This window comes from Rutilus rutilus (genome assembly GCF_951802725.1).
Source record: "Rutilus rutilus genome assembly, chromosome: 22".
Classification (NCBI taxonomy): domain Eukaryota; kingdom Metazoa; phylum Chordata; class Actinopteri; order Cypriniformes; family Leuciscidae; genus Rutilus; species Rutilus rutilus.
The window spans coordinates 32,463,088-32,486,473 of NC_140227.1; the positions used below are offsets into that span (position 1 = coordinate 32,463,088).

General features: G+C 43.2%; 2 protein-coding genes across 3 annotated transcripts in view; one reads left to right on the forward strand and one right to left on the reverse strand.

Moving 5' to 3' along the window:
* The window catches only part of gpr137bb (G protein-coupled receptor 137Bb), an 8,996-nt gene extending 2,567 nt beyond the window's left edge, over positions 1-6,429 (forward strand). Inside the window, exons 5-8 of the mRNA XM_084394632.1 lie at positions 1,730-1,879; positions 2,662-2,790; positions 2,871-2,992; positions 3,782-6,429. Of these exons, the coding sequence (XP_084250758.1) occupies positions 1,730-1,879; positions 2,662-2,790; positions 2,871-2,992; positions 3,782-3,875 (495 nt within the window). The 3' untranslated portion in view covers positions 3,876-6,429. The remainder of the gene's footprint in view (positions 1-1,729; positions 1,880-2,661; positions 2,791-2,870; positions 2,993-3,781) is intronic.
* A 3,765-nt stretch (positions 6,430-10,194) lies between these two features.
* Positions 10,195-21,944, reverse strand: ero1b (endoplasmic reticulum oxidoreductase 1 beta). Of its 2 annotated transcripts, none has more exons than XM_084394630.1 (16): positions 21,588-21,944; positions 20,365-20,484; positions 20,196-20,279; positions 19,992-20,033; positions 17,378-17,451; positions 17,104-17,177; positions 15,550-15,670; positions 14,926-14,972; positions 14,833-14,844; positions 14,725-14,751; positions 13,723-13,815; positions 13,197-13,443; positions 12,347-12,416; positions 11,224-11,310; positions 11,008-11,141; positions 10,195-10,456 (listed from the first exon to the last, which is right to left on the reverse strand). In XM_084394630.1, exons 1-16 carry the CDS (start codon positions 21,726-21,728, stop codon positions 10,396-10,398), a joined length of 1,434 nt encoding a protein of 477 aa, XP_084250756.1. In that variant the 5' UTR covers positions 21,729-21,944; the 3' UTR covers positions 10,195-10,395. The 2 variants fall into 2 exon arrangements, with proteins under 2 accessions (XP_084250756.1, XP_084250757.1); XM_084394631.1 differs by lacking the exon at positions 21,588-21,944 and adding an exon at positions 20,775-20,943.
* Between the last annotated feature and the right edge of the window lie 1,442 nt (positions 21,945-23,386).

The window sequence follows — 23,386 nt, forward strand, 5'->3', positions numbered from 1 at the left end:
AGTCTGATAACAGTCTCTGAGAACAGTCTCTAATTACAGTCTAATAACAGTCTCTAATTACAGTCTCTAATTAGTCTGATAACAGTCTGATAACAGTCTGATAACAGTCTCTGATTACAGTCTGATAACAGTCTCTAATTACAGTCTGATAACAGTCTCTGATAACAGTCTGATTACAGTCTGATAACAGTCTCTAATTAGTCTGATAACAGTCTCTAATTACAGTCTAATAACAGTCTCTGATAACAGTCTCTAATTACAGTCTCTAATTAGTCTGATAACAGTCTGATAACAGTCTGATAACAGTCTCTAATTACAGTCTGATAACAGTCTCTGATAACAGTCTGATAACAGTCTCTGATTACAGTCTGATAACAGTCTCTAATTACAGTCTGATAACAGTCTCTGATAACAGTCTGATTACAGTCTGATAACAGTCTCTAATTAGTCTGATAACAGTCTAATTACAGTCTAATAACAGTCTCTGATAACAGTCTGATTACAGTCTGACAGTCTCTAATTACAGTCTGATAACAGTCTGATAACAGTCTCTAATTACAGTCTGATAACAGTCTGATTACAGTCTGATAACAGTCTGATTACAGTCCCTAATTACAGTCTGATTACAGTATCTAATTACAGTCTGATTACAGTCTCTAATTACAGTCTGAGTACAGTCTGATAACAGTATCTAATTACAGTCTGATTACAGTCTCTAATTACAGTCTGATAACAGTATCTAATTACAGCCTGATATCAGTCTGATTACAGTCTGATAACAGTCTGATTACAGTCTCTAATTACAGTCTGATAACAGTCTGATAACAGTCTCTAATTACAGTCTGATAACAGTCTGATTACAGTCTCTAATTACAGTCTGATAACAGTATCTAATTACAGCCTGATATCAGTCTGATTACAGTCTGATAACAGTCGGATAACAGTCTCTAATTACAGTCTGATAACAGTCTGATAACAGTCTCTAATTACAGTCTGATAACAGTCTGATTACAGTCTCTAATTACAGCCTGATAACAGTCTCTAATTACAGTCTGATAACAGTCTGATTACAGTCTCTAATTACAGTCTGATAACAGTATCTAATTACAGCCTGATAACAGTCTCTAATTACAGTCTGATAACAGTCTCTGATAACAGTCTGATTACAGTCTGATAACAGTCTGATTACAGTCTCGAATTACAGTCTCTAATTACAGTCTGATAACAGTCTGATTACGGTCTATAATTACAGTCTGATAACAGTCTCTAATTACAGTCTGATTACAGTCTGAAAACAGTCTCTAATTACAGTCTGATAACAGTCTCTAATTACAGTCTGATAACAGTCTCTGATAACAGTCTCTAATTACAGCCTGATAACAGTCTGAAAACAGTCTCTAATTACAGTCGGATAACAGTCTCTGATAACAGTCTCTAATTACAGCCTGATAACAGTCTGAAAACAGTCTCTAATTACAGTCTGATAACAGTCTCTAATTACAGTCTGATAACAGTCTAATAACAGTCTCTAATTACAGTCTGATAACAGTCTAATGACAGTCTCTAATTACAGTCTGATAACAGTCTCTAATTACAGTCTCTAATTACAGTCTGATAACAGTCTAATAACAGTCTCTAATTACACTCTGATAACAGTCTCTAATTAGTCGTATTACAGTCATCATGACTGTCATCATAAATGATAGGATTGGTGTTGTATGTGTCCCAGGGCACGTCGGTGTGTCAGGTGACCCTGATCGGCCTCATGGTCATCCTCCTGTACGCGTCGCGGGCCTGTTATAATCTACTGGTTCTGGCTCTCACCGACATCCAGACCATAAACTCGTTCGACTACGACTGGTACAACGTGTCGGATCAGGTGGGTGCCGGTCACACGTGTTCAGACCAGTGTTGGGGAAAGTTACTTTGATAAATAATACATTACAATATTGCATTACTTCCTTAAAAAGTAACTAATTGCATTACTTAGTTACTTTAAAAAAAAAGTAATGCATTACGTTACTTTTGCGTTACTTTTTCTCACCTTGGCTGGGCTTGTTTTTTATTGTTTATAACAAAAAAAGTTCTATTTTTGGGCAAATGTAAAGGCCCTTTCACACCAAAATTTAAATAATAAGGCTGAAGGAAATGCAAATTCACGCATGTACAGTAGAGGGCACAGAATAAGCATATGAATCATGAAAGATCATCAATAAAGTGAGATTAAATGCATAAATATTATTTAGTTATTGCAGGTTTGCGTAGTATTCTGATTTTGCTTTTCACAGTTTTTATTCATTTTGAGGAATACTGATTCTTTTTTGTGCAAGTGAGATGAGTAAATGCTCACATTTAGCCTAGAACTACAATAACCATCATGCTTACACACACACACACACACACACACACACACAACGCTTCTGCACTTACTCCCAATTTCTCTCAACATGAAGACAGTCAATAAATGGGAAGATAAAGTAACTTGTGTTACTTATTTGAAAAAGTAACTCCGGTATTTTGTTGTAAATTTTACAAGTAATGCGTTACTTTACCAGTTACTTGAAAAAAGTAATCTGATTACGTAACTGGAGTTACTAGTAACGAGTCCCTCTCGACACTGGTTCAGACTGAGGTCGAGCAGCTGGTTCTGTGTTTCTGCAGGCGGATCTGCGCTCCAGTCTGGGCGACGCCGGGTTCGTGGTGTTCGGACTGATCCTGTTCGTCTGGGAGCTTCTGCCCACGGCTCTGGTGGTCTTCTTCTTCCGGGTCCGCAGGCCGGCACAGGAGCGGGTGAGCCGGACACCAGAACACCAGGAAAACTCTTCCTCACCGGACCTGATTCTGATTCTACTGTGATCTGTTGCTTCCAGATCGGCTCTGCCATTCCCAGCCACGTGTTCTCCAACAGGCCGTACTTCTTCGACAATCCCAGACGCTACGACAGCGACGACGACCTCGCCTGGGCGTCCCAGCCGGTGACCAGCTCGACCAGGTGACATCACCCCGGAATAATGCAAGATCAGCGCAACACACTCGGCTGAAGCAAACCTAGAAATGTTGCCTTGAAATTAACAAGAACTACAAAATTATTAAAACTGAAAAAAAAATAAATTTAAACTGAAAAAAACCCCGCTAAAGATAGGGAAATATATATATATATATATTATGAAAGTTAATTAAATCATAAAAATGTCAATTCAGATAAATAATTATAAAATCATAATAAAAACAGTTACTTAAACAGATGAAATATTTCATTTGTTTACCTGCATGTCATAAAAACAACATTACTTTTTTCATACCATAGTCACTATTTTGTTGTTACAATAAAATCATTAAAAAAAAATTGTCTTTCAGAATCTTTTTACATTTTCTTAAATTGAATTTCTGATTAACCTGGTTTTACTGTAGTAACATAAAAAAATATATTTTTTTAGACAAACTTTGATGCTGACTGTCTGAGTAGTTGCTGATTATAAACAAATAAAAACCTTACTAAACATTAGATCATAAAAATGTCAAAATAAACATAAAATAAAAACACTTACTTAAATAAGATCAAATATGTAATTTCTTTACCCATGTCTTTTAACCGACATCTGCAAACCATTTTTTTATAAAATGATACAAATTAATATGGGCCTGATTCTGAAACTTTCAGACATTTTCTTTAATTTTGACTTCTGATGACTCCATGTTTATTGAAGTAACAGTATATCTGTGTGTGTGTGTGTGTATAAACATGTGATACACATGATGATTGGAGTTTCTCTCTGTCCAGTTTGTCGACGGACTGGAGTAGCAACAGTTTCCTGGTCCATCTGGGAGGAGACGATCAGCGGTCGCCCGTGGCAACAGCAGCACTAAACCGCTAGCGTTTCCGCTAATGCTACAGTCGTACAGCTGTGTAAATCTGACACGCACCGCACTTTAAACCGCTGACATCATCCACACACACACACACACGCACGCACGAGCCGCTGGAAGCTCAATACGTCAGTGCGACGACGCACTAAGTGCGAGTTACCATGGCAACTGACTCCAGAGTAATGCATGTCACCATGGCGACCAAAGTCAGAGCAACGGAGGTTCTAAACGAGGCTGTGTTCAGAATGAAGCATCAACACACCGCGCACTAGATTTCAGTGTACAGTGCACAACAATAAAAAGTAGTACACTAGTCAAGTCAAGTTCCCTTCATTTATACAGCGCTTTAACAATATCGACTGTTTCTCAGCAGCTTTACAGTGATAACAGGAGATTACAGTAACAGAGGGTGTTTAGGCTTTACAGCAGATCTAGAATAAAGTTATTGTCCAGATAAAGTTAGTTTTGATTGATTCACTTCCGTTGTAAAAGATCAGAACCAGAAGGAGATTTACTGCTTGCACTCTCAAGGAATTTTTCTTGGTAAATGAAGCTTCCAGTACACACACACAAGCTTCCAGTACACACACACACACAAGCGTCCAGTACACACACACACACAAGCTTCCAGTACACACACACACACAAGCGTCCAGTACACACACACACACAAGCGTCCAGTACACACGCACAAGCTTCCAGTACACACACACACACAAGCTTCCAGTACACACACACACACAAGCGTCCAGTACACACACACACACAAGCGTCCAGTACACACGCACAAGCTTCCAGTACACACACACACACAAGCGTCCAGTACACACGCACAAGCTTCCAGTACACACACACACACAAGCGTCCAGTACACACACACACACAAGCGTCCAGTACACACGCACAAGCTTCCAGTACACACACACACACAAGCGTCCAGTACACACGCACAAGCTTCCAGTACACACACACACACAAGCGTCCAGTACACACGCACAAGCTTCCAGTACACACACACACACAAGCGTCCAGTACACACGCACAAATACAAGACGACATAAAATTAAAGGCACACTATGCAAGACTCGTAGTAGGGCGAATCATCCCGATAGCAAAGCGGGGGGGGGTTACGACTTGCTTTACAGCACGCCGTCACATACATCAACAACATATGAAGAGCCTCTATGGAAGACACTAGCACGCATTTCAGACGTGAATCATGGCAGAGTCGACGAAGAAAACGAAGAGAGCGCGGTCGGAAGAGTGCAGAGACGGCTCTGTGTGAGTGGGGTTTACGACAGTAGCGTTAAACACAAGTACTCCACAGCGACTCTAGGGGGCGCTGTCTGAGAAAAACAGAAACTGCATAAAAATATGAAAAGTATAGACTCGTCACCTGTCAAAACTCATTCAGTCATCGGCCAGTTGCAGATCCCAGTGTGTGCTGGTGTGTGTGCTGATGTGTACTGGTGTGTGTGCTGATGTGTGTGCTGGTGTGTGCTGGTGTGTGTTGATGTGTGTGCTGGTGTGTGCTGATGTGTGCTGGTGTGTGTGCTGGTGTGTGCTGGTATGTGTTGGTGTGTGTGCTGGTGTGTGCTGGTTTGTGTGCTGGTGTGTGTGCTGGTGTGTGTGTGCTGGTGTGTGTGCTGATGTGTGCTGGTGTCTGCTGGTGTGTGTGCTGGTGTCTGCTGGTGTGTGTGCTGATGTGTGCTGGTGTCTGCTGGTGTGTGTGCTGGTGTGTGTGCTGATGTGTGCTGGTGTGTGTGCTGATGTGTGCTGGTGTCTGCTGGTGTGTGTGCTGATGTGTGCTGGTGTCTGCTGGTGTGTGTGCTGATGTGTGCTGGTGTCTGCTGGTGTGTGTGCTGGTGTGTGCTGATGTGTGCTGGTGTGTGTGCTGATGTGTGCTGGTGTCTGCTGGTGTGTGTGCTGATGTGTGCTGGTGTCTGCTGGTGTGTGTGCTGATGTGTGCTGGTGTCTGCTGGTGTGTGTGCTGATGTGTGCTGGTGTCTGCTGGTGTGTGCTGATGTGTGCTGGTGTCTGCTGGTGTGTGTGCTGGTGTGTGCTGATGTGTGCTGGTGTGTGTGCTGATGTGTGCTGGTGTCTGCTGGTGTGTGTGCTGATGTGTGCTGGTGTCTGCTGGTGTGTGTGCTGATGTGTGCTGGTGTGTGCTGGTGTCTGCTGGTGTGTGTGCTGGTGTGTGTGCTGATGTGTGCTGGTGTCTGCTGGTGTGTCTGCTGGTGTGTGCTGATGTGTGCTGGTGTCTGCTGGTGTGTGCTGGTGTCTGCTGGTGTGTCTGCCTGGTGTGTGTGCTGATGTGTGCTGGTGTCTGTGCTGATGTGTGCTGGTGTCTGCTGATGTGTGCTGGTGTCTGCTGGTGTGTGTGCTGGTGTCTGCTGGTGTGTGCTGATGTGTGCTGATGTGTGTGCTGATGTGTGCTGGTGTGTGCTGGTGTGTGCTGGTGTCTGCTGGTGTGTGTGCTGGTGTGTGCTGGTGTGTGTGCTGGTGTGTGTGCTGGTGTGTGTGCTGGTGTCTGCTGGTGTGTGTGCTGGTGTCTGCTGGTGTGTGTGCTGATGTGTGCTGGTGTGTGCTGGTGTGTGCTGGTGTCTGCTGGTGTGTGCTGGTGTCTGCTGGTGTGTGTGCTGGTGTGTGTGCTGGTGTGTGCTGGTGTCTGCTGGTGTGTGCTGATGTGTGCTGGTGTGTGTGCTGATGTGTGCTGGTGTGTGCTGGTGTCTGCTGGTGTGTGTGCTGGTGTGTGCTGGTGTCTGCTGGTGTGTGTGCTGGTGTGTGTGCTGGTGTGTGCTGGTGTCTGCTGGTGTCTGCTGGTGTGTGCTGGTGTGTGTGCTGGTGTGTGCTGGTGTCTGCTGGTGTGTGTGCTGGTGTGTGCTGGTGTGTGCTGATGTGTGCTGGTGTCTGCTGGTGTGTGCTGATGTGTGCTGGTGTCTGCTGGTGTGTGTGCTGGTGTCTGCTGGTGTGTGTGCTGGTGTCTGCTGGTGTGTGTGCTGGTGTGTGTGCTGGTGTCTGCTGGTGTCTGCTGGTGTGTGTGCTGGTGTCTGCTGGTGTGTGTGCTGGTGTGTGTGCTGGTGTCTGCTGGTGTGTGCGCTGGTGTGTGTGCTGGTGTCTGCTGGTGTGTGCGCTGGTGTGTGTGCTGGTGTCTGCTGGTGTGTGCTGGTGTCTGCTGGTGTGTGTGCTGGTGTCTGCTGGTGTGTGTGCTGGTGTGTGTGCTGGTGTCTGCGCTGGTGTGTGTGCTGGTGTCTGCTGGTGTGTGCGCTGGTGTGTGTGCTGGTGTCTGCTGGTGTGTGTGCTGGTGTGTGTGCTGGTGTCTGCTGGTGTGTGCGCTGGTGTGTGTGCTGGTGTCTGCTGGTGTGTGTGCTGGTGTGTGTGCTGGTGTCTGCTGGTGTGTGTGCTGGTGTCTGCTGGTGTGTGCGCTGGTGTCTGCTGGTGTGTGCGCTGGTGTCTGCTGGTGTCTGCTGGTGTGTGCTGGTGTCTGCTGGTGTGTGCGCTGGTGTCTGCTGGTGTGTGTGTGAGGCGTTTCACACACTGATGCAGGTTCGTCGGATGTAAACACATTCTTCATCTCCTCAGAGTATCTTCTCTCTTCTGTGGAGTTTCGCAGTGAAACATGTTTATGATCGTTATATTTTAGTAACCCTGATCTAATAAGCAGATCCTCAGCTTGCAGAACTCGCTCTCTGGTCACGGGAAATGGCTGTGTTGTGCGCATTGCATTGTGGGATACGGTAACTCAGTGCATATTGCACAATGGAACAAATGAATGAGAACACACAGTACACACACACACACACACTGCAGAAACAGCGAGTGTGTTAATACATACATTCTGAACACGGCCTGTGCTGTTTGATGGTGTTCATTCACACAACACACCAACACAACACCAAACAACACAATACTACACACCAACACAATACTACACACCGCACACAACACACCAACACACAAGATCACACCACACAACACACCACCACACAACACAATACTACACACCGCACACAACACACAAGACCACACACCACAATACTACACACCAACACAGTTCTACACACCACACACCAACACACAAGACCACACCCCACAACACTACACACCACTCTACTGTGTGATGCTGATAGAGGAGTTATGATTCGCTGATGAAATGATGTAAGGCATGAATTGATGTTCCTTTAAGCATCACCTGTTGAACAGCAGTGGGACTGAAGCACACTTACAAACACTCATGTCTTGAGATACACAATATATTTCACTGGTCATGTGGAGATCGTGATTCTCAGTTGTTGATTTGTAATAAGAATGTTTCGTCATCATCCACAACAAATAAAGTTTGTGTTGAAATGAGTGTGTGCTTCTTCCTGAGGACAAACACCGAGAGCAAAGGACGACACACATCTCAGACGCAACCAGATCAATTTATTCCCGTTTAAATAAATATTCCTGACACAAACACACAATACAGAAGCAACTTAATCTCGGTGTAATCACAGCGTGAAAATGATCAAAATCAAGTCAGAAAGGCAGAGGAGCTTCACGAGAAGAGACACGTACAGTATTACTGTCAATCACACATATTAAGGCAGACAAGTGGAACACACTGATGTTCTGGAGCCGCTGAAAGCATGCGCGCTCGACACACACACACACACACACACACTCACACACACACACACACACACACACACACACACACACACACTCAAATAGCTGCTCTTCATCTAATCTTCCATCTGTGAACACTAAATTATTCCTCCAGAATAAGTCCATGAAAAAGGCCAAACCTCCAGATTGAGAAGTGAAACACACACACACACACACACAGTGAAGTGAAGCGCACAGGAGCTTCGGCTCAGTCTCTAAAGCTGCCGGTGCTTCTTCTCAAAACACACACACTCTATATTTATCTCTGACAGAAGAACGTGACGTCAGCAGCTTCAAGTGTTCAGAGACGTGTGTGTGTGTGTGTGTGTGTGTGTGTGTGTGTGTGTGTGTGTGTGTGTGTGTGTGTGTGTGTGTGTGTGTGTGTGAGGAAGCTGAAACAGTGACTCTACGCTGAGATCTTCATAAACTATAAATATAACCGTGTGGAACTACAAAGTTTCACCTTGAAACAGACTGGATCTGTGTGTGTGTGTGTGTGTGTGTGTGTGTGAGAGTGAGTGACATCATTCATATTGCACTGCAAAAATTTTTACAAAAATATAATTAGCTTTTTTGCTTTTCAATTTTGGGCTGGAACATATTTCTTGACAGCTCTCACCATCTAATGAACTAATAATAGTGTGTGTGTGTGTGTGTGTGTGTGTGTGTGTGTGTGTTCTCTGTCTGGAGGATCTGGACTCAGTGGAGGAACATTATTGCTTGTTATCAGTTGCTTAAAAGTGTAACAATAAGCTACATTTCCTTCTTTAAAGCGTATAAAATTAATTTCTATGGTCCGATAAACAGGAAGTCTTCACTTCAGACGAGGAATGTCTTTACGAGACGCACACGTTCATGGAAACCCCACAGAAACAGTGAAGAACGTGTTTTCAGGCCATATTTCCCCCAAATCAACAGCACTAAAACAGGCTTTATATTATATTCACACACCAGTCGAGATGTTTAATGTTTTAATAAGAAGTCTCTTCTGCTCACCAAGGCTGGTTATTAGATTAAAAATACCAAAGAAATTAAATATTATGACAATTTATAATAACTGTTTTCTATTTTAATATAATTTAAAATGTAATTTATTCCTGTGATCAAAGCTGAACTTTCATGATCCTTCAGAAATCACTCTAATATGAGGATTAGATGCAGTTTTATTTTCCAGGATTCTTTGATGAACAGGAAGTTGTAAAGAACAGCATTAATCTGAAACAGAATCTTTTGTAACATTATAAATGTCTTTACTGTCACTTTTGATCAGTTTAATGTGTCCTTGATGAATAAAAGTTTTGATTCCAAACTTCTGAACGGTAGAGTTTAATGTTATAAATGCTTTACATTTCAGATGAATGCTGTTCTTTACAACTTCCTGTTCATCAAAGAATCCTGAAATAAAAATGTAATTATTGACAGAAAACAGCGGATTTACATTGGAATAATATTACACAATATTACTGTTTTTTTGTTGTTGTATTTTTTATCAAATAAATGCAGTCTTGGTGAGCAGAAGAGAGTTTTTGTGGTAGTGTATATATAATAATTGATGATTTTGAGGTAAATGTGAGCTGGACATGTTCTTGTTCACTGTATTCACTGTATTAATGAGTTTACAGTATCAGCAGAACACACAGTCGTGAACATGCAGAGGGGAAGAGAGAGAGAGAGAGAGAGAGAGAGAGAGAGAGAGAGAGAGAGAGAGAGAGAGAGAGAGAGAGAGAGAGAGAGAGAGAGAGAGAGAGAGAGAGAGAGAGAGAGAGAGAGAGAGAGAGCTTCTGGAGCGGATCCGAGAGTCGAAGCACTGAAGCAGAGAAGAGTCCCTGAGACGGGGTTATTCTGGCCGACAGACTGGAGCCACTGGAGCCACTGGTGTTACCTATGATCCTTCAGGAGAGTCCGGAAGTTGTGCAACTCTTTTATACTCGTGGACAGTCTAAGAGAGAGAGAGGGAGAAAGAAAGAGAGAGGAGAGAGAGAGAGAGATTTACTTTCACTGTAAAGGGGTCATCGGGTGCCAAATTCACTGTAATATGGTGTTTGCATATAGATGTGTCTCTGCAGTGTGTGGCACAACCACCATATGATGAAAAATCCTTTTTTTTAATCCTCAAATAGTCTAAACACTCAATAATCGAGCCGTTTGGATTTTCTGAGCAATATGATGTCATAATGCTCATGCTCCGCCCACGACTGCGGACGGACTGTCCCATATTAGCATATTCCCCGTATTAGCATATCTATATCTATAGTGTCGACACGCCCCATGGGTGAGCAGTTGCTCATCATCATGCACAGAAGCGGCCGCTGTGAACAGAGCTGTCTCCCTGAGGAGGTTTACTCAAACACAGAGTCACAAACTTTACATGAAGACCCTAAAGAATCACACAAGTTGTGGACACTGGGCATCCGACGACCCCTTTAACACACAATCCTAGAGTTACTGTGAGGGATCCATCAGTGCATGAACAGTGTCGTGAGCGTTCACCTGGCGAACCCGTTGATCAGAGCCACGATCTCCTGTCGCGTGAGCTGGAAGCCGATAGAGGGACTGTTCTCCGGGAGGTTCTTGATTTCCTTCTCAGAGAACAAGATCCTGAGGGCCGTTCCCAAACCCTGAGTCTGTGGGAAAACAGTGTGTGTCTGGATTAATCTCCCTCTAGCATCACAACTCTCCAGTGACCTCACGACGACCTCACGTTACCTGCAACTTTCCCCAGAGTCGGCATTTGCTGCAGCCGACACAGTCCATGATCCGAGAGATGTTCTTGAAGTGAAGCCTGAACTCCTCCTGAAAAAACAACAATTCGTTTACGCAGATTTAGTGGTGGAACGGATCCCAAAGGGGGGGACGAGATGCACTCTGAGGTGACGCGAACTTCACGAGAGAGTGATAGGGCCCTATCCCGCTCCCAGCACAATTTCAGGAAACAATTCCACCACAGACCAGGAGAAACCTCGTCTAAAGTCAGTGGCGCGTTCAGATGCTATTTTAAGGGCTCATGCTTGGCCATAATGTAGCGTGTGCACAACACACACACACTTTGCTTCTCTCATCTACACACAGACGCAGCAGTTTTCATTTTTAGAAAATCATACATTATTACAAGGAAAAATATTCCACACGAGGGAAATCATTGTGGTGTCCATGAAGATGTGAAAAAATAGGCATAAATCTAGCTTACACATTTACCCAGATTATCATACGCCTGTTTAAGCGAAGCTAATCTGTGTGTGTTTCTCCGTCCCCAATGTCACTTCTCTGTGTTTTACGGCCCTGACGAGAGCATCGGCCTCCTCGGCTGTGAACCGCTCCTGGCAAATCCGCCGTTATAATAGCAATCCGCCATGGAACAAGCGCTCCTGCTCTTAAAGGGAATGTGAGATGACGCTCTGATTGGTTTATTTCACGTTACGCCCAAACCACACCTATGAGTAATGAAGCGTCTTCAGACCAACACATTTTAGATTAGCGTCGGGAGCAAGAGTCATTTATCCCGCCGGTATAATAGCAACAGCGCCCGAGACCCGCCCACAAAGTTACTTGCGTTTCAGATCGTTAAAATAGGGCCCCAAATGTTAATTTCCTTTGTTTTCTCAGAGTGTTGCCCTCTCTACCAGTTCTCCCAGTTCTTCCAGTCTTACACAGTTCATCCGTGAATCACATGCGTGCCGAATGTGTGGACATTCTGAGATCAAGTTTCAAGGCCTCCACCAAAGATGATCTATGCAAACACACATGCAAATCTCCAGGCAAAGCTGCTCTCAGAATAGCTGACGATCATTAGCAGAACGAGACGCTTCTGCCCATCCGTCACTCCACTCACCTTTAACGTTTTCGCCTCCATCTTGTGTCCCGCAAACATGGAGCTCTCGTCGAAGTGCATGGGGAACGCTCTGCAAGCACAGATGTACAGAAGGCTCATAACACCTCTATGAACCGTGCTTTAATCAAGATTATATGAATGTATCAGAGACTGCACTTTATTTTAATAGTCCTGCAATGTGACTATAAATGAATTTATTGAAGTGTCAAAATCGCATATAATATGTAAATATAATGTTTATGATGTTCAATTAAGATGAGCTCATTCCCCTCAAACTAAAATCATAACCGTTTCCATCTAAAGTTGTGATTTAACGTGTGCAAAATTGGAATATTATTCTTATATATATATAATACACATTTAAAAATTTCATGCACATCGTGGCATTTCCATCCAGTGTTTTTCATGCGATATCAGAATTTTCCCTTTCAAAATTCCATACTTTTCCAGACTTAAAATGTCCAGATGTCTCGGTTTTTCAATTTACAACGTAAGTGTTTGATTCAGCATTATTTTGAGCATTATATATCAGGTATAAAGTACAACCATCTGTGACTATTCTCATTTTTCTTTGTTCCATCGGACTTCTTGAAGTGATGACATGCACTTTTATATTGTAGAAAACTGAAGAGGACCGATAGTCTGGAAGCACAAATATTTTTCCATACTTAATCAGACCAGGAAATACTCAAATCAAAATTCATACTTTTCCAAACTGTGTGGGAAGCCTGATGTTTATTCTTGGGGGGAATTTGGGATTATTAATAATGATTTTAGATCATTAGAAAAGGTTTACGTCACATGCATATGTAATGAATGAGTGTGTTCTGGGTACAGGTGTGTGTCTCACTTGGTGACGTTGAGGATCTGGAGCAGCAGGTCTTTGGTGAGCGAGTCCTCTTCGCTGTTGCCCGTGTACAGGTTAATGAAGGAGCGCTCGAAGTACGGGGCCACTTTGGTCAGCGCGCGCAGCTCGATCAGGTACAGGAAGTACAGGTTCTTCAGGCGCCGCGTTCCCTCGCCCTTGGTCTCGGCCGGGTCGAAGCGCTGGCGAAACTCCTGCACGTTCGGACCCCACACCGGCTTCCCCCAGCCCTCTGAGGACACGACAGTCGCCCTCGTTTATACAGCGCCGCTTATTCTATCAGTTTCTCAGCAGCTTTACAGTGATAACAGGAGATTACAGTAACAGAGAGTGTTTAGGCTTTACAGCAGATCTAGGATAAAGTTATTGTCCAGATAAAGTTAGCTTTGATTGATTCACTTCCGTTGTAAAGATCATTAGTTATTAACTCAGGGGCCGCTAACACACTCCGTTCTCACAGGAAACAGATTAGTTGGTAATGAGTATTAGTGTGATAAATGTGTGTGTTCACCGTCCAGCAGGTATTCTGCACACAGGTGGATGTTGATGCTGCTGTGGAGGCCGGAGATCAGACGGTAGAACACGCGCTTCTCCAAACACAACCCTGAACACACACACACACACACACACACACACACACATCAACACACTGGACTGGACCTAAGGGTCATATATATATATATACACACATACATGATTAAAAAAACAACATTTCCATTAAAGAGCTGGAAGCTCCATACAACTGCAAGACTTTCCCCCACATGACCCTGTTCCACCAAAATGAATAATTCATTTATACATATAAATATTATTAATAACTACAAAATAAATACTACATAAGTTAAATGTAACAATGCACATTTGCACACGAACATGTCCTTATAAAACCCCCTAATCTCTGTGACACCGGGTTTGTTGGTTTCTAAAGGAAGGATTTCCTGTTTCCACAAGCGAACACCGTCTAAAACCCTCTCGATAACAGAGACCGACGCTGATCTCAGAGCCACTCGAGTGCAGGAGTGTGAACCGGCTCAGACACACACCATCTGCTCTTCTGCATCTACACAGGCTGATCTCAGAGCCACTCGAGTGCAGGAGTGTGAACCGGCTCAGACACACACCATCTGCTCTTCTGCATCTACACAGGCTGATCTCAGAGCCACTCGAGTGCAGGAGTGTGAACCGGCTCAGACACACACCATCTGCTCTTCTGCATCTACACAGGCTGATCTCGGCTCAAGCTGGAAAGTTATGATTTAAAATAACGACGACATCTCTCAGGTTCAGGAGAACGTCAGGACTCATTCATCAGATACGAGCAGAGCACGATGTGTGCGCATCATTTGCACAATTATTATTATTATGCAAACTCTTACATGATTCATTTGCTTCTCAGTGGGAGATTTACCGGCCCTTTCATTAGTCATGAATAACAGAAGCACAACAGCAGAACGGGTCGATGTCTGTGTGTGTGTGTGTGTGTGTCATATCTACAGTGTGAATCATCACTCACCCTCCAGCCACTTGTAGAATCCTTCGCCTGCGGGAGAAGAGAGCCAGTGTTAGAGCCCGTCTACACAGAGCAGAGCATCATGGGTAGTGTAGGCAAATATTAACTCACCATCATCATCACCTAAGAGGAGAGATGGAGAGAAGGTTCAGGTTAGATCTACAGTGGCACTGACCTCAGAACAGCTGTAAGAATGAGACGCACCTCGAGTGGGAGCCAGAGGGTTGAGCGGACGATACACTGATCTCGGCCTGAAACATCAAACGTCCACAAAAGAACATCATGTTAAAGGAGATCGTCTGCTTTTCCTCGTCTGTGTTTAGTGTGTAATGTTGCAGTTCTTCTCTATATCAGTGTTCCTGAACTCCTGAAACGCCTCCACTGTATCTTGAGTTTCTTCCGGGAACGAACACGTCACAATATTCCTCATTATAATAATTCATGCGCAGAATAAAGGGGCGGGGCCTGGCTGAGTTAGTTAGTAGTGTGTTAAACTGGCGGTTATGGAAAGGGGCGGGACATTTCCCAAACACACTGGAAGCGCTCGACCAATCACAACACACTACTCCAGCCGACCAATCAGAGCACAGTGTGCTTTTCAGAAGGAGGGGCTTCATAGAGACAGGAAGTAAACAGAGCGTTACTGACAGACTGGGAAGAGAGGAGCCGCAACAATGGAGAATATGAGGAGAATAATCAACATTCAAGTTCTAGTAGAGCCTGAAAACATCATCAAGGTCATAATACGGGCTCTTTAAGACCACAGAAGAGCAGTGTGTGTTTATCTGTGTGTGTGTGCGTGTGTGTGTGTGTGTGTGTGTGTCTCACTTGAAGCAGTTTTCCTCATAAATGCTGTTCCAGACTCTCCAGGCGGACGGGCCGTTATATCCAGTGTATCTCTCCGGGTTCAGGAGCAGATCCACGTACTCGGCCTCAGGAGACATCTCATCTACACACACCAGAACCAGCATCAGTTCTCATCCACACACACACACACACACACACACACACACACACACACACACACACACCAGAACCAGCATCAGTTCTCATCCACACACACACACACACACACACCAGAACCAGCATCAGTTCTCATCCACACACACACACACGCACACACACACACACACACACACCAGAACCAGCATCAGTTCTCATCCATCCACACACACACACACGCACACACACACACACACACACACACACCAGAACCAGCATCAGTTCTCATCCATCCACACACACACACACGCACACACACACACACACACACACACACACCAGAACCAGCATCAGTTCTCATCCATCCACACACACACACACACACACACACACACACACACACACACACACACACACACACACACACACACACACACACACACACACACACACCAGAACCAGCATCAGTTCTCATCCACACACACACACACACACACACACACACACACACACCAGAGCCAGCATCAGTTCTCATCCACACACACACACACACACACACTCACACACACACACACACACACTCATCTGAGGCTTTCTTTATTTGGCCAATACAGAAGCTTTGCAGAGCTACTAAATATAGATACTCATCATGGCTACTTACAAAACACAGGGACATAAAGGTAACACTTTACAATAAGGTTCATTAATGTATTATCTAACATGAACTAACACTGAGCAATACATTTGTTACAGTATTTATTAATCTTTGTTAATGTTAGTTATTAATAATCCAGCTGTTCATTGTGTGTTCATGTTAGTTCACAGTGCAGTAACTAATGTTAACTAATACAACCTTTGATTTTAATAACGTATTAGTAAATGTTGAAATTAACTAAGATTAATAAATGCTGTAGAAGTATTGTTCATTCTTAGTTCATGTTAACTAATGAACCTTACTGTAAAGTGTTACCGACATAAATTATATTCATTTGAGCGGAAATGAAGGAAAGAGAATGTAGAGCGATGAGGTCCTATAAATAACCAACTCAGATCTGCTGATTATTGCAGATCAAAACATCCACTTCCTCTGAGACTCACAGCCACACTGATGTAAAGCAGACACACACTCACACACACACACAACAGCACAGCCACACTGATGTAAAGCAGACACACACTCACACACACACAACAGCACAGCCACACTGATGTAAAGCAGACACACACTCACACACACACAACAGCACAGCCACACTGATGTAAAGCAGACACACACTCACACACACACACACACACACACACACAACAGCACAGCCACACTAATGTAAAGCAGACACACACTCACACACACACACACACAACAGCACAGCCACACTGATGTAAAGCAGACACACACTCACACACACACAACAGCACAGCCACACTGATGTTTCCACTCACCGTCTAATCCGCAGAAATGGTCCTGAGCGTCGTCGTGATGAGCCCAGTCTGCGAACGCCTCCTTACTCTGATGACTGACACACACAACACTGGTTTAGTGCCTGTGTGTGTGTGTGTGTGTGTGTGTGTCTGCTTTACCTCAGTGTGCTGTGATGTTGTGTGTGTGAGATATGTGTGTGTGTGTGTGTGTGTGTCTGCTTTACCTCAGTGTGCTGTGATGTTGTGTGAGTGAGATATGTGTGTGTGTGTGTGTGTGTGTGTGTGTCTGCTTTACCTCAGTGTGTTGTTGATGGCACCCAGTTCATGAGCCTGTTCACAGTCGATGACGCCAGCGCCAGCCTGAGAAAACTAGAGGAGGAACACGTTACACACACTCGTTACACACACAGACACACACCCGTTACACACGCACATTTACACCTGTTACACACACACACGTGTTACACACACACACACGTGTTACACACACGCGTTACACACTCGTCACACACATGCGCGTTACACACTCGTCACACACACACGCGTTACACACTCGTCACACACACACGCACACGTTACACATTAACGGCCGCTGTCCCTTTAAGAGCTGAGGGTTTGTTAGGCCGCTGTCCCTTTAAGAGCTGAAGGTTTGTTAGGCCGCTGTCCCTTTAAGAGCTGAGGGTTTGTTAGGCCGCTGTCCCTTTAAGAGCTGAGGGTTTGTTAGACCGCTGTCCCTTTAAGAGCTGAGGGTTTGTTAGGCCGCTGTCCCTTTAAGAGCTGAGGGTTTGTTAGGCCGCTGTCCCTTTAAGAGCTGAGGGTTTGTTAGGCCGCTGTCCCTTTAAGAGCTGAGGGTTTGTTAGACCGCTGTCCCTTTAAGAGCTGAGGGTTTGTTAGGCCGCTGTCCCTTTAAGAGCTGAAGGTTTGTTAGACCGCTGTCCCTTTAAGAGCTGAGGGTTTGTTAGACCGCTGTCCCTTTAAGAGCTGAGGGTTTGTTAGGCCGCTGTCCCTTTAAGAGCTGAGGGTTTGTTAGGCCGCTGTCCCTTTAAGAGCTGAGGGTTTGTTAGGCCGCTGTCCCTTTAAGAGCTGAGGGTTTGTTAGGCCGCTGTCCCTTTAAGAGCTGAGGGTTTGTTAGGCCGCTGTCCCTTTAAGAGCTGAGGGTTTGTTAGGCCGCTGTCCCTTTAAGAGCTGAAGGTTTGTTAGGCCGCTGTCCCTTTAAGAGCTGAGGGTTTGTTAGGCCGCTGTCCCTTTAAGAGCTGAAGGTTTGTTAGGCCGCTGTCCCTTTAAGAGCTGAGGGTTTGTTAGGCCGCTGTCCCTTTAAGAGCTGAGGGTTTGTTAGGCCGCTGTCCCTTTAAGAGCTGAGGGTTTGTTAGGCCGCTGTCCCTTTAAGAGCTGAAGGTTTGTTAGGCCGCTGTCCCTTTAAGAGCTGAGGGTTTGTTAGGCCGCTGTCCCTTTAAGAGCTGAGGGTTTGTTAGGCCGCTGTCCCTTTAAGAGCTGAAGGTTTGTTAGGCCGCTGTCCCTTTAAGAGCTGAGGGTTTGTTAGGCCGCTGTCCCTTTAAGAGCTGAGGGTTTGTTAGGCCGCTGTCCCTTTAAGAGCTGAAGGTTTGTTAGGCCGCTGTCCCTTTAAGAGCTGAGGGTTTGTTAGGCCGCTGTCCCTTTAAGAGCTGAGGGTTTGTTAGGCCGCTGTCCCTTTAAGAGCTGAGGGTTTGTTAGGCCGCTGTCCCTTTAAGAGCTGAGGGTTTGTTAGGCCGCTGTCCCTTTAAGAGCTGAGGGTTTGTTAGGCCGCTGTCCCTTTAAGAGCTGAGGGTTTGTTAGGCCGCTGTCCCTTTAAGAGCTGAGGGTTTGTTAGGCCGCTGTCCCTTTAAGAGCTGAAGGTTTGTTAGGCCGCTGTCCCTTTAAGAGCTGAAGGTTTGTTAGGCCGCTGTCCCTTTAAGAGCTGAGGGTTTGTTAGGCCGCTGTCCCTTTAAGAGCTGAAGGTTTGTTAGGCCGCTGTCCCTTTAAGAGCTGAGGGTTTGTTAGGCCGCTGTCCCTTTAAGAGCTGAGGGTTTGTTAGGCCGCTGTCCCTTTAAGAGCTGAAGGTTTGTTAGGCCGCTGTCCCTTTAAGAGCTGAGGGTTTGTTAGGCCGCTGTCCCTTTAAGAGCTGAGGGTTTGTTAGGCCGCTGTCCCTTTAAAACTTAAGTTAGAAGCAATTACCCGATTTGACAGCTCTAAAAATCACAGTTGATTATTGATATTGACAGTCAGAGCCTGAATTTATTAATAAAGTCAATATGAATCAGATTAATTCAGCACAGGGTTATTATAGTTTAACTAAAACTAAAACTTGAACTATAAACTGTTTTGTTACTTGAAAAGTAACTTGACTTATTTTATTTCAGCTAGTTGCCAAAGCAGCATTTCTCATTTAATGTAGTTTAACTTGATGTACTAAAATAACTAAAACTGATATAAAACTTAATAAAAACTACAAGGATATATATTTAAAAAACTATTAAAAATGACAAAAACACACAATACATTAGATTGATTAGATTATAAATTAGATTCTAATGAAATGGGGAAATATAAAAACAAAAAAACTGATTCCTTATATTAATAAAAACTATAATAGCGATGATTGTGAATTCAGTCTCATGATGTGTTATTATCAGACACGCATCTCGATCACACACACCTGCAGCAAACACACACGGGTCACGCACACACACACGGGTCACACACACACACACACACACACTCTCACACACACTCACAGCAAACACACACAGGTCACACACACACACCTGCAGCAAACACACACGGGTCACACACACGGGTCACACGCTGAACACACACTCATGGGTCACACGCTGAACACACACTCATGGGTCACACGCTGAACACACACACACACACAGCTGGAAGTCTCTCACCTTGTTATAGTTGCCGGATTTAATCCCTACAGGAACTTTACTCTGGAAGAAATGAAACAGAGAATCCTCAGAACAACTAGAGCTCTACCTAACCCTAACCCTAACCCTAACCCTAGCTCTACCTAACCCTAACCCTAACTACAGCTGAGATCACATAAAACACAATAAAGCATTAAACAGATCAGCCGTGTGTTGACCTCTGACCTCTGGGCACGGCTCTACGTGGCAGTCTTTGATGGAGCAATGGCCGTCATCGGGCCAGAACGGACACGGGCGCTTCAGGTTCACCTGCGCACACACACACACACACACACATTAATATCGATCCACCAAACCTCCTTACACATGAAGCCTGTGCCGGATCTTCGCTCACCTTGTAGTATCGGAAGAAGTCTCTCTCGGTGAGCTTGTGGACGTGAGGGTAGATCTTGAAGTTGTTGAAGACGTCGATGCTCTCGATGTCGCAGAAGCAGTCGTCCAGCACACCGGTCAGCTGCACAAACACATTATTATCATTATTATTATATTATATTATTATATAACTGTACAACACAAGAGTCTGACCTCACATTCATAATCAAACTTATACTTCATTACATTTTAGAATAAAGAATTTGAAATACAGAACACAGAAGACATGTCTAGGAAACCAAGCAGCAAAAAAAATTTTTATATATATATATTTTTTTTTAAATAAAAATAATAATGTGGTAGTTATATATATATTTTTTTAAATAAAAATAATAATGTGGTAGTTATAAAGAGCGCATATTTGCATCTGACCTGCGGCTGCTTTGAATGCAAAAGTCCCAAAAGTCCCAGAGCAAACAGAGACGGGATTAAAACAGACATGCCTTGAGTAAACGTTGAGTAAGTGCTGAGTGTTTCTCATCTCTGATGCGAGTTTGATGAGCTGTCAAACTCACACTACCGCGTGGACACTCCGCCGCTCGCCCCGCCTCCAAACAAACACACGTCATCCACACGCGCGCCGCGCTGTAGTTCTCCGCGGGCGCGCTCAGCGCTGCCGTCAACGCTTCCAGGAGGGAGGAAAGACTACAAGCCCCACAACCCCGCTGACGTCAGCGCACCCGCCGGACCAATGGGAGAACACCACGCTGAATAACAGAAGCTCAGTTTCCAACGTGTTTTAAATGTATCTCGCTTTATATTGTGTGCTCTCTAACCTTTATTATTCGTCTTTAATGTTTTTAAATTAACTAACCGTAGCATTATAATAATTTATTTTCATAAATAAAAACTCTGGATTAACATATAAATAAATAAATAAAGAAAGAAAACAAATATCCGATTTTTTTGTCATATGTTAGATTTTTTTTCTATTGATATCATTGACAGCCACACAGACAGTGCGAAATAAATACTTTAAAAGCAATGAAAGTAAGAATATGCATCTTTAAGCTAAAGTTACACGAACACGTCTGAGGAGAAAACAGCAGCGAACTGCGGACGCGATGACGTCACACTCGCGCGACAGAAGAACATGCCAGAAATACTACTGTAACTAGATCAAAAACAGACGTATTAACGCTAATAATGTGTTTTTATTGTAGTCATAGCGTGGAATACACGTACATGACACAGGCAGCTGTCTGAGGGCTCCGGCTGTGTGCTCCTGCTGTTCTTCGCGCTGTTTTGAAACCATCCCGAGCAGGAATCAGCGCAGAATAAACTCAGCAAAGCCAGGATTCCGCGGGTCTGTGTGGAGCTCAACATCGCTGAGGTAAAACATCAAGATATGAGGGAATCACTCAAACTTCCTGTGCGGAGGAGACGACAGAACTCGACGACAGCTTCGCGCTACACGGACATCATGAGGACGAGCGATGTCGCGTTTGCTCTCGGGGAAAAACTCACTCGAAATGCACAAAAGTGTAGAAACTGTAGCAGTACAACATCGACACCGGAAACGCTACAGAGAGCGAGGGGCGTGGCTAAGCGCGCGCGCACGCGGAGTTATTACAGGTGCACGTGCGCCAGAGGCCGCGAGGGGGCGCTAGAGGATCGGTGGACGCGCAGCGGAGACACTGTAAAATAACATCAAACTAAATACATTTGATTAAAGTAAACCTATTAAGATAAATGTACAAAATTCCATTTAAATAAATAATAAATTAATATAATAGATTAAAATAAATCAATTAGAATGAAAACTAATTTATTTAAATAAATCGATTTGATTAAAGTAAAAATAATAATATTGTACATAAATAAATACATTAGATTAAAATAAATTGATTAGGGTAGACTACCATATTTAAATAAATAAAAATGAAATAAAAACTTTTTTTAAATAAATCAATTTGATTAAAGTAAAAAATAAAATCAACATTATATTTAAATAAATACATAATAAATAAATACATGACATTAAACTAAATGGATTTGAATTAAATAATATATATATATACAAATTATTTGATTAAAGTAAAACACTCTAAAATAATTAACATTTTATTTACATACATAAACATTTAATTAAAATAAATTAAATATTTCAAATAAATAAACAATAATTTTATTTAAATAAATAAATTTGATTAAAGATTGAAATTATTTATTTAAATAAATAAATAAATTAATACATATTAAAATAAATTGATTTAAATATTTGATTTAAATGATATAAATTTGATACAACTAAATACATAAAACTTGATTTAAAATAAGAAAATCAGTGTAAAATGTAAAAATAAATAAATAGAAATGAGATTAAAATAAGTAAAAAAAAACTGTGATGTAACGTTAACCGAATATTTTACACATTTAATATGAATTTTTCACAGTATAGGTGAAAAGTACGTCTGTCTTGTAAATGTGCGTATGATCATGAAGTGAATCATATCAGGGTCTTTATGAAGGAATGGTCTGGTGTTTACAGAGATTCATCATGTTAATGTTTCTCATTCATATAAACCAGATTTATTAGTAAGTATGGCTTTATGAGTAAAGGTGGACACAGTTGAAGTCAGTCGTTCTTTATTATCATCAAACTCCGGTACACACAGTGTGAAACATCAGATTTCTTGTGTTAGACATGAGAAGTTTATTTTTCAAGTATTGAAGCACAATCTGTAAAACTCGACCGGTTTCTCTTCATAGAGAGAGTTTGAGAAATACAGACAAACCACAACCCATAAACCTGTGCCTGTGACCAAACATTTCATCATCTGAGCCACTCATAATCATAATAATAATAATAATGCATAATAATATTAAAGACTAAATGAGCCACTAAAATCAGCACCAGTGGCACGAGAAACACACATCAGGACTGAAGGAGAAACGCTGGATTCACACGGATGAAGAAAACATGATGTTTCTGATGATTCTCAACCTCGGCGTTCACATATAATCATGACAAAACTTCTTTA

Coding starts and splice junctions, on each gene's coding strand:
- ero1b (XM_084394630.1), bottom strand. CDS start 21,728: ATGTTGAGCTCCACACAGACCCGCGGAATCCTGGCTTTGCTGAGTTTA. Junction 20,280..20,364: donor ACTTCTTCCGATACTACAAG/GTGAGCGAAGAT, acceptor GTGTGTGCGCAG/GTGAACCTGAAGCGCCCGTG. Junction 11,142..11,223: donor GACTCTGGGGAAAGTTGCAG/GTAACGTGAGGT, acceptor GTTTTCCCACAG/ACTCAGGGTTTGGGAACGGC.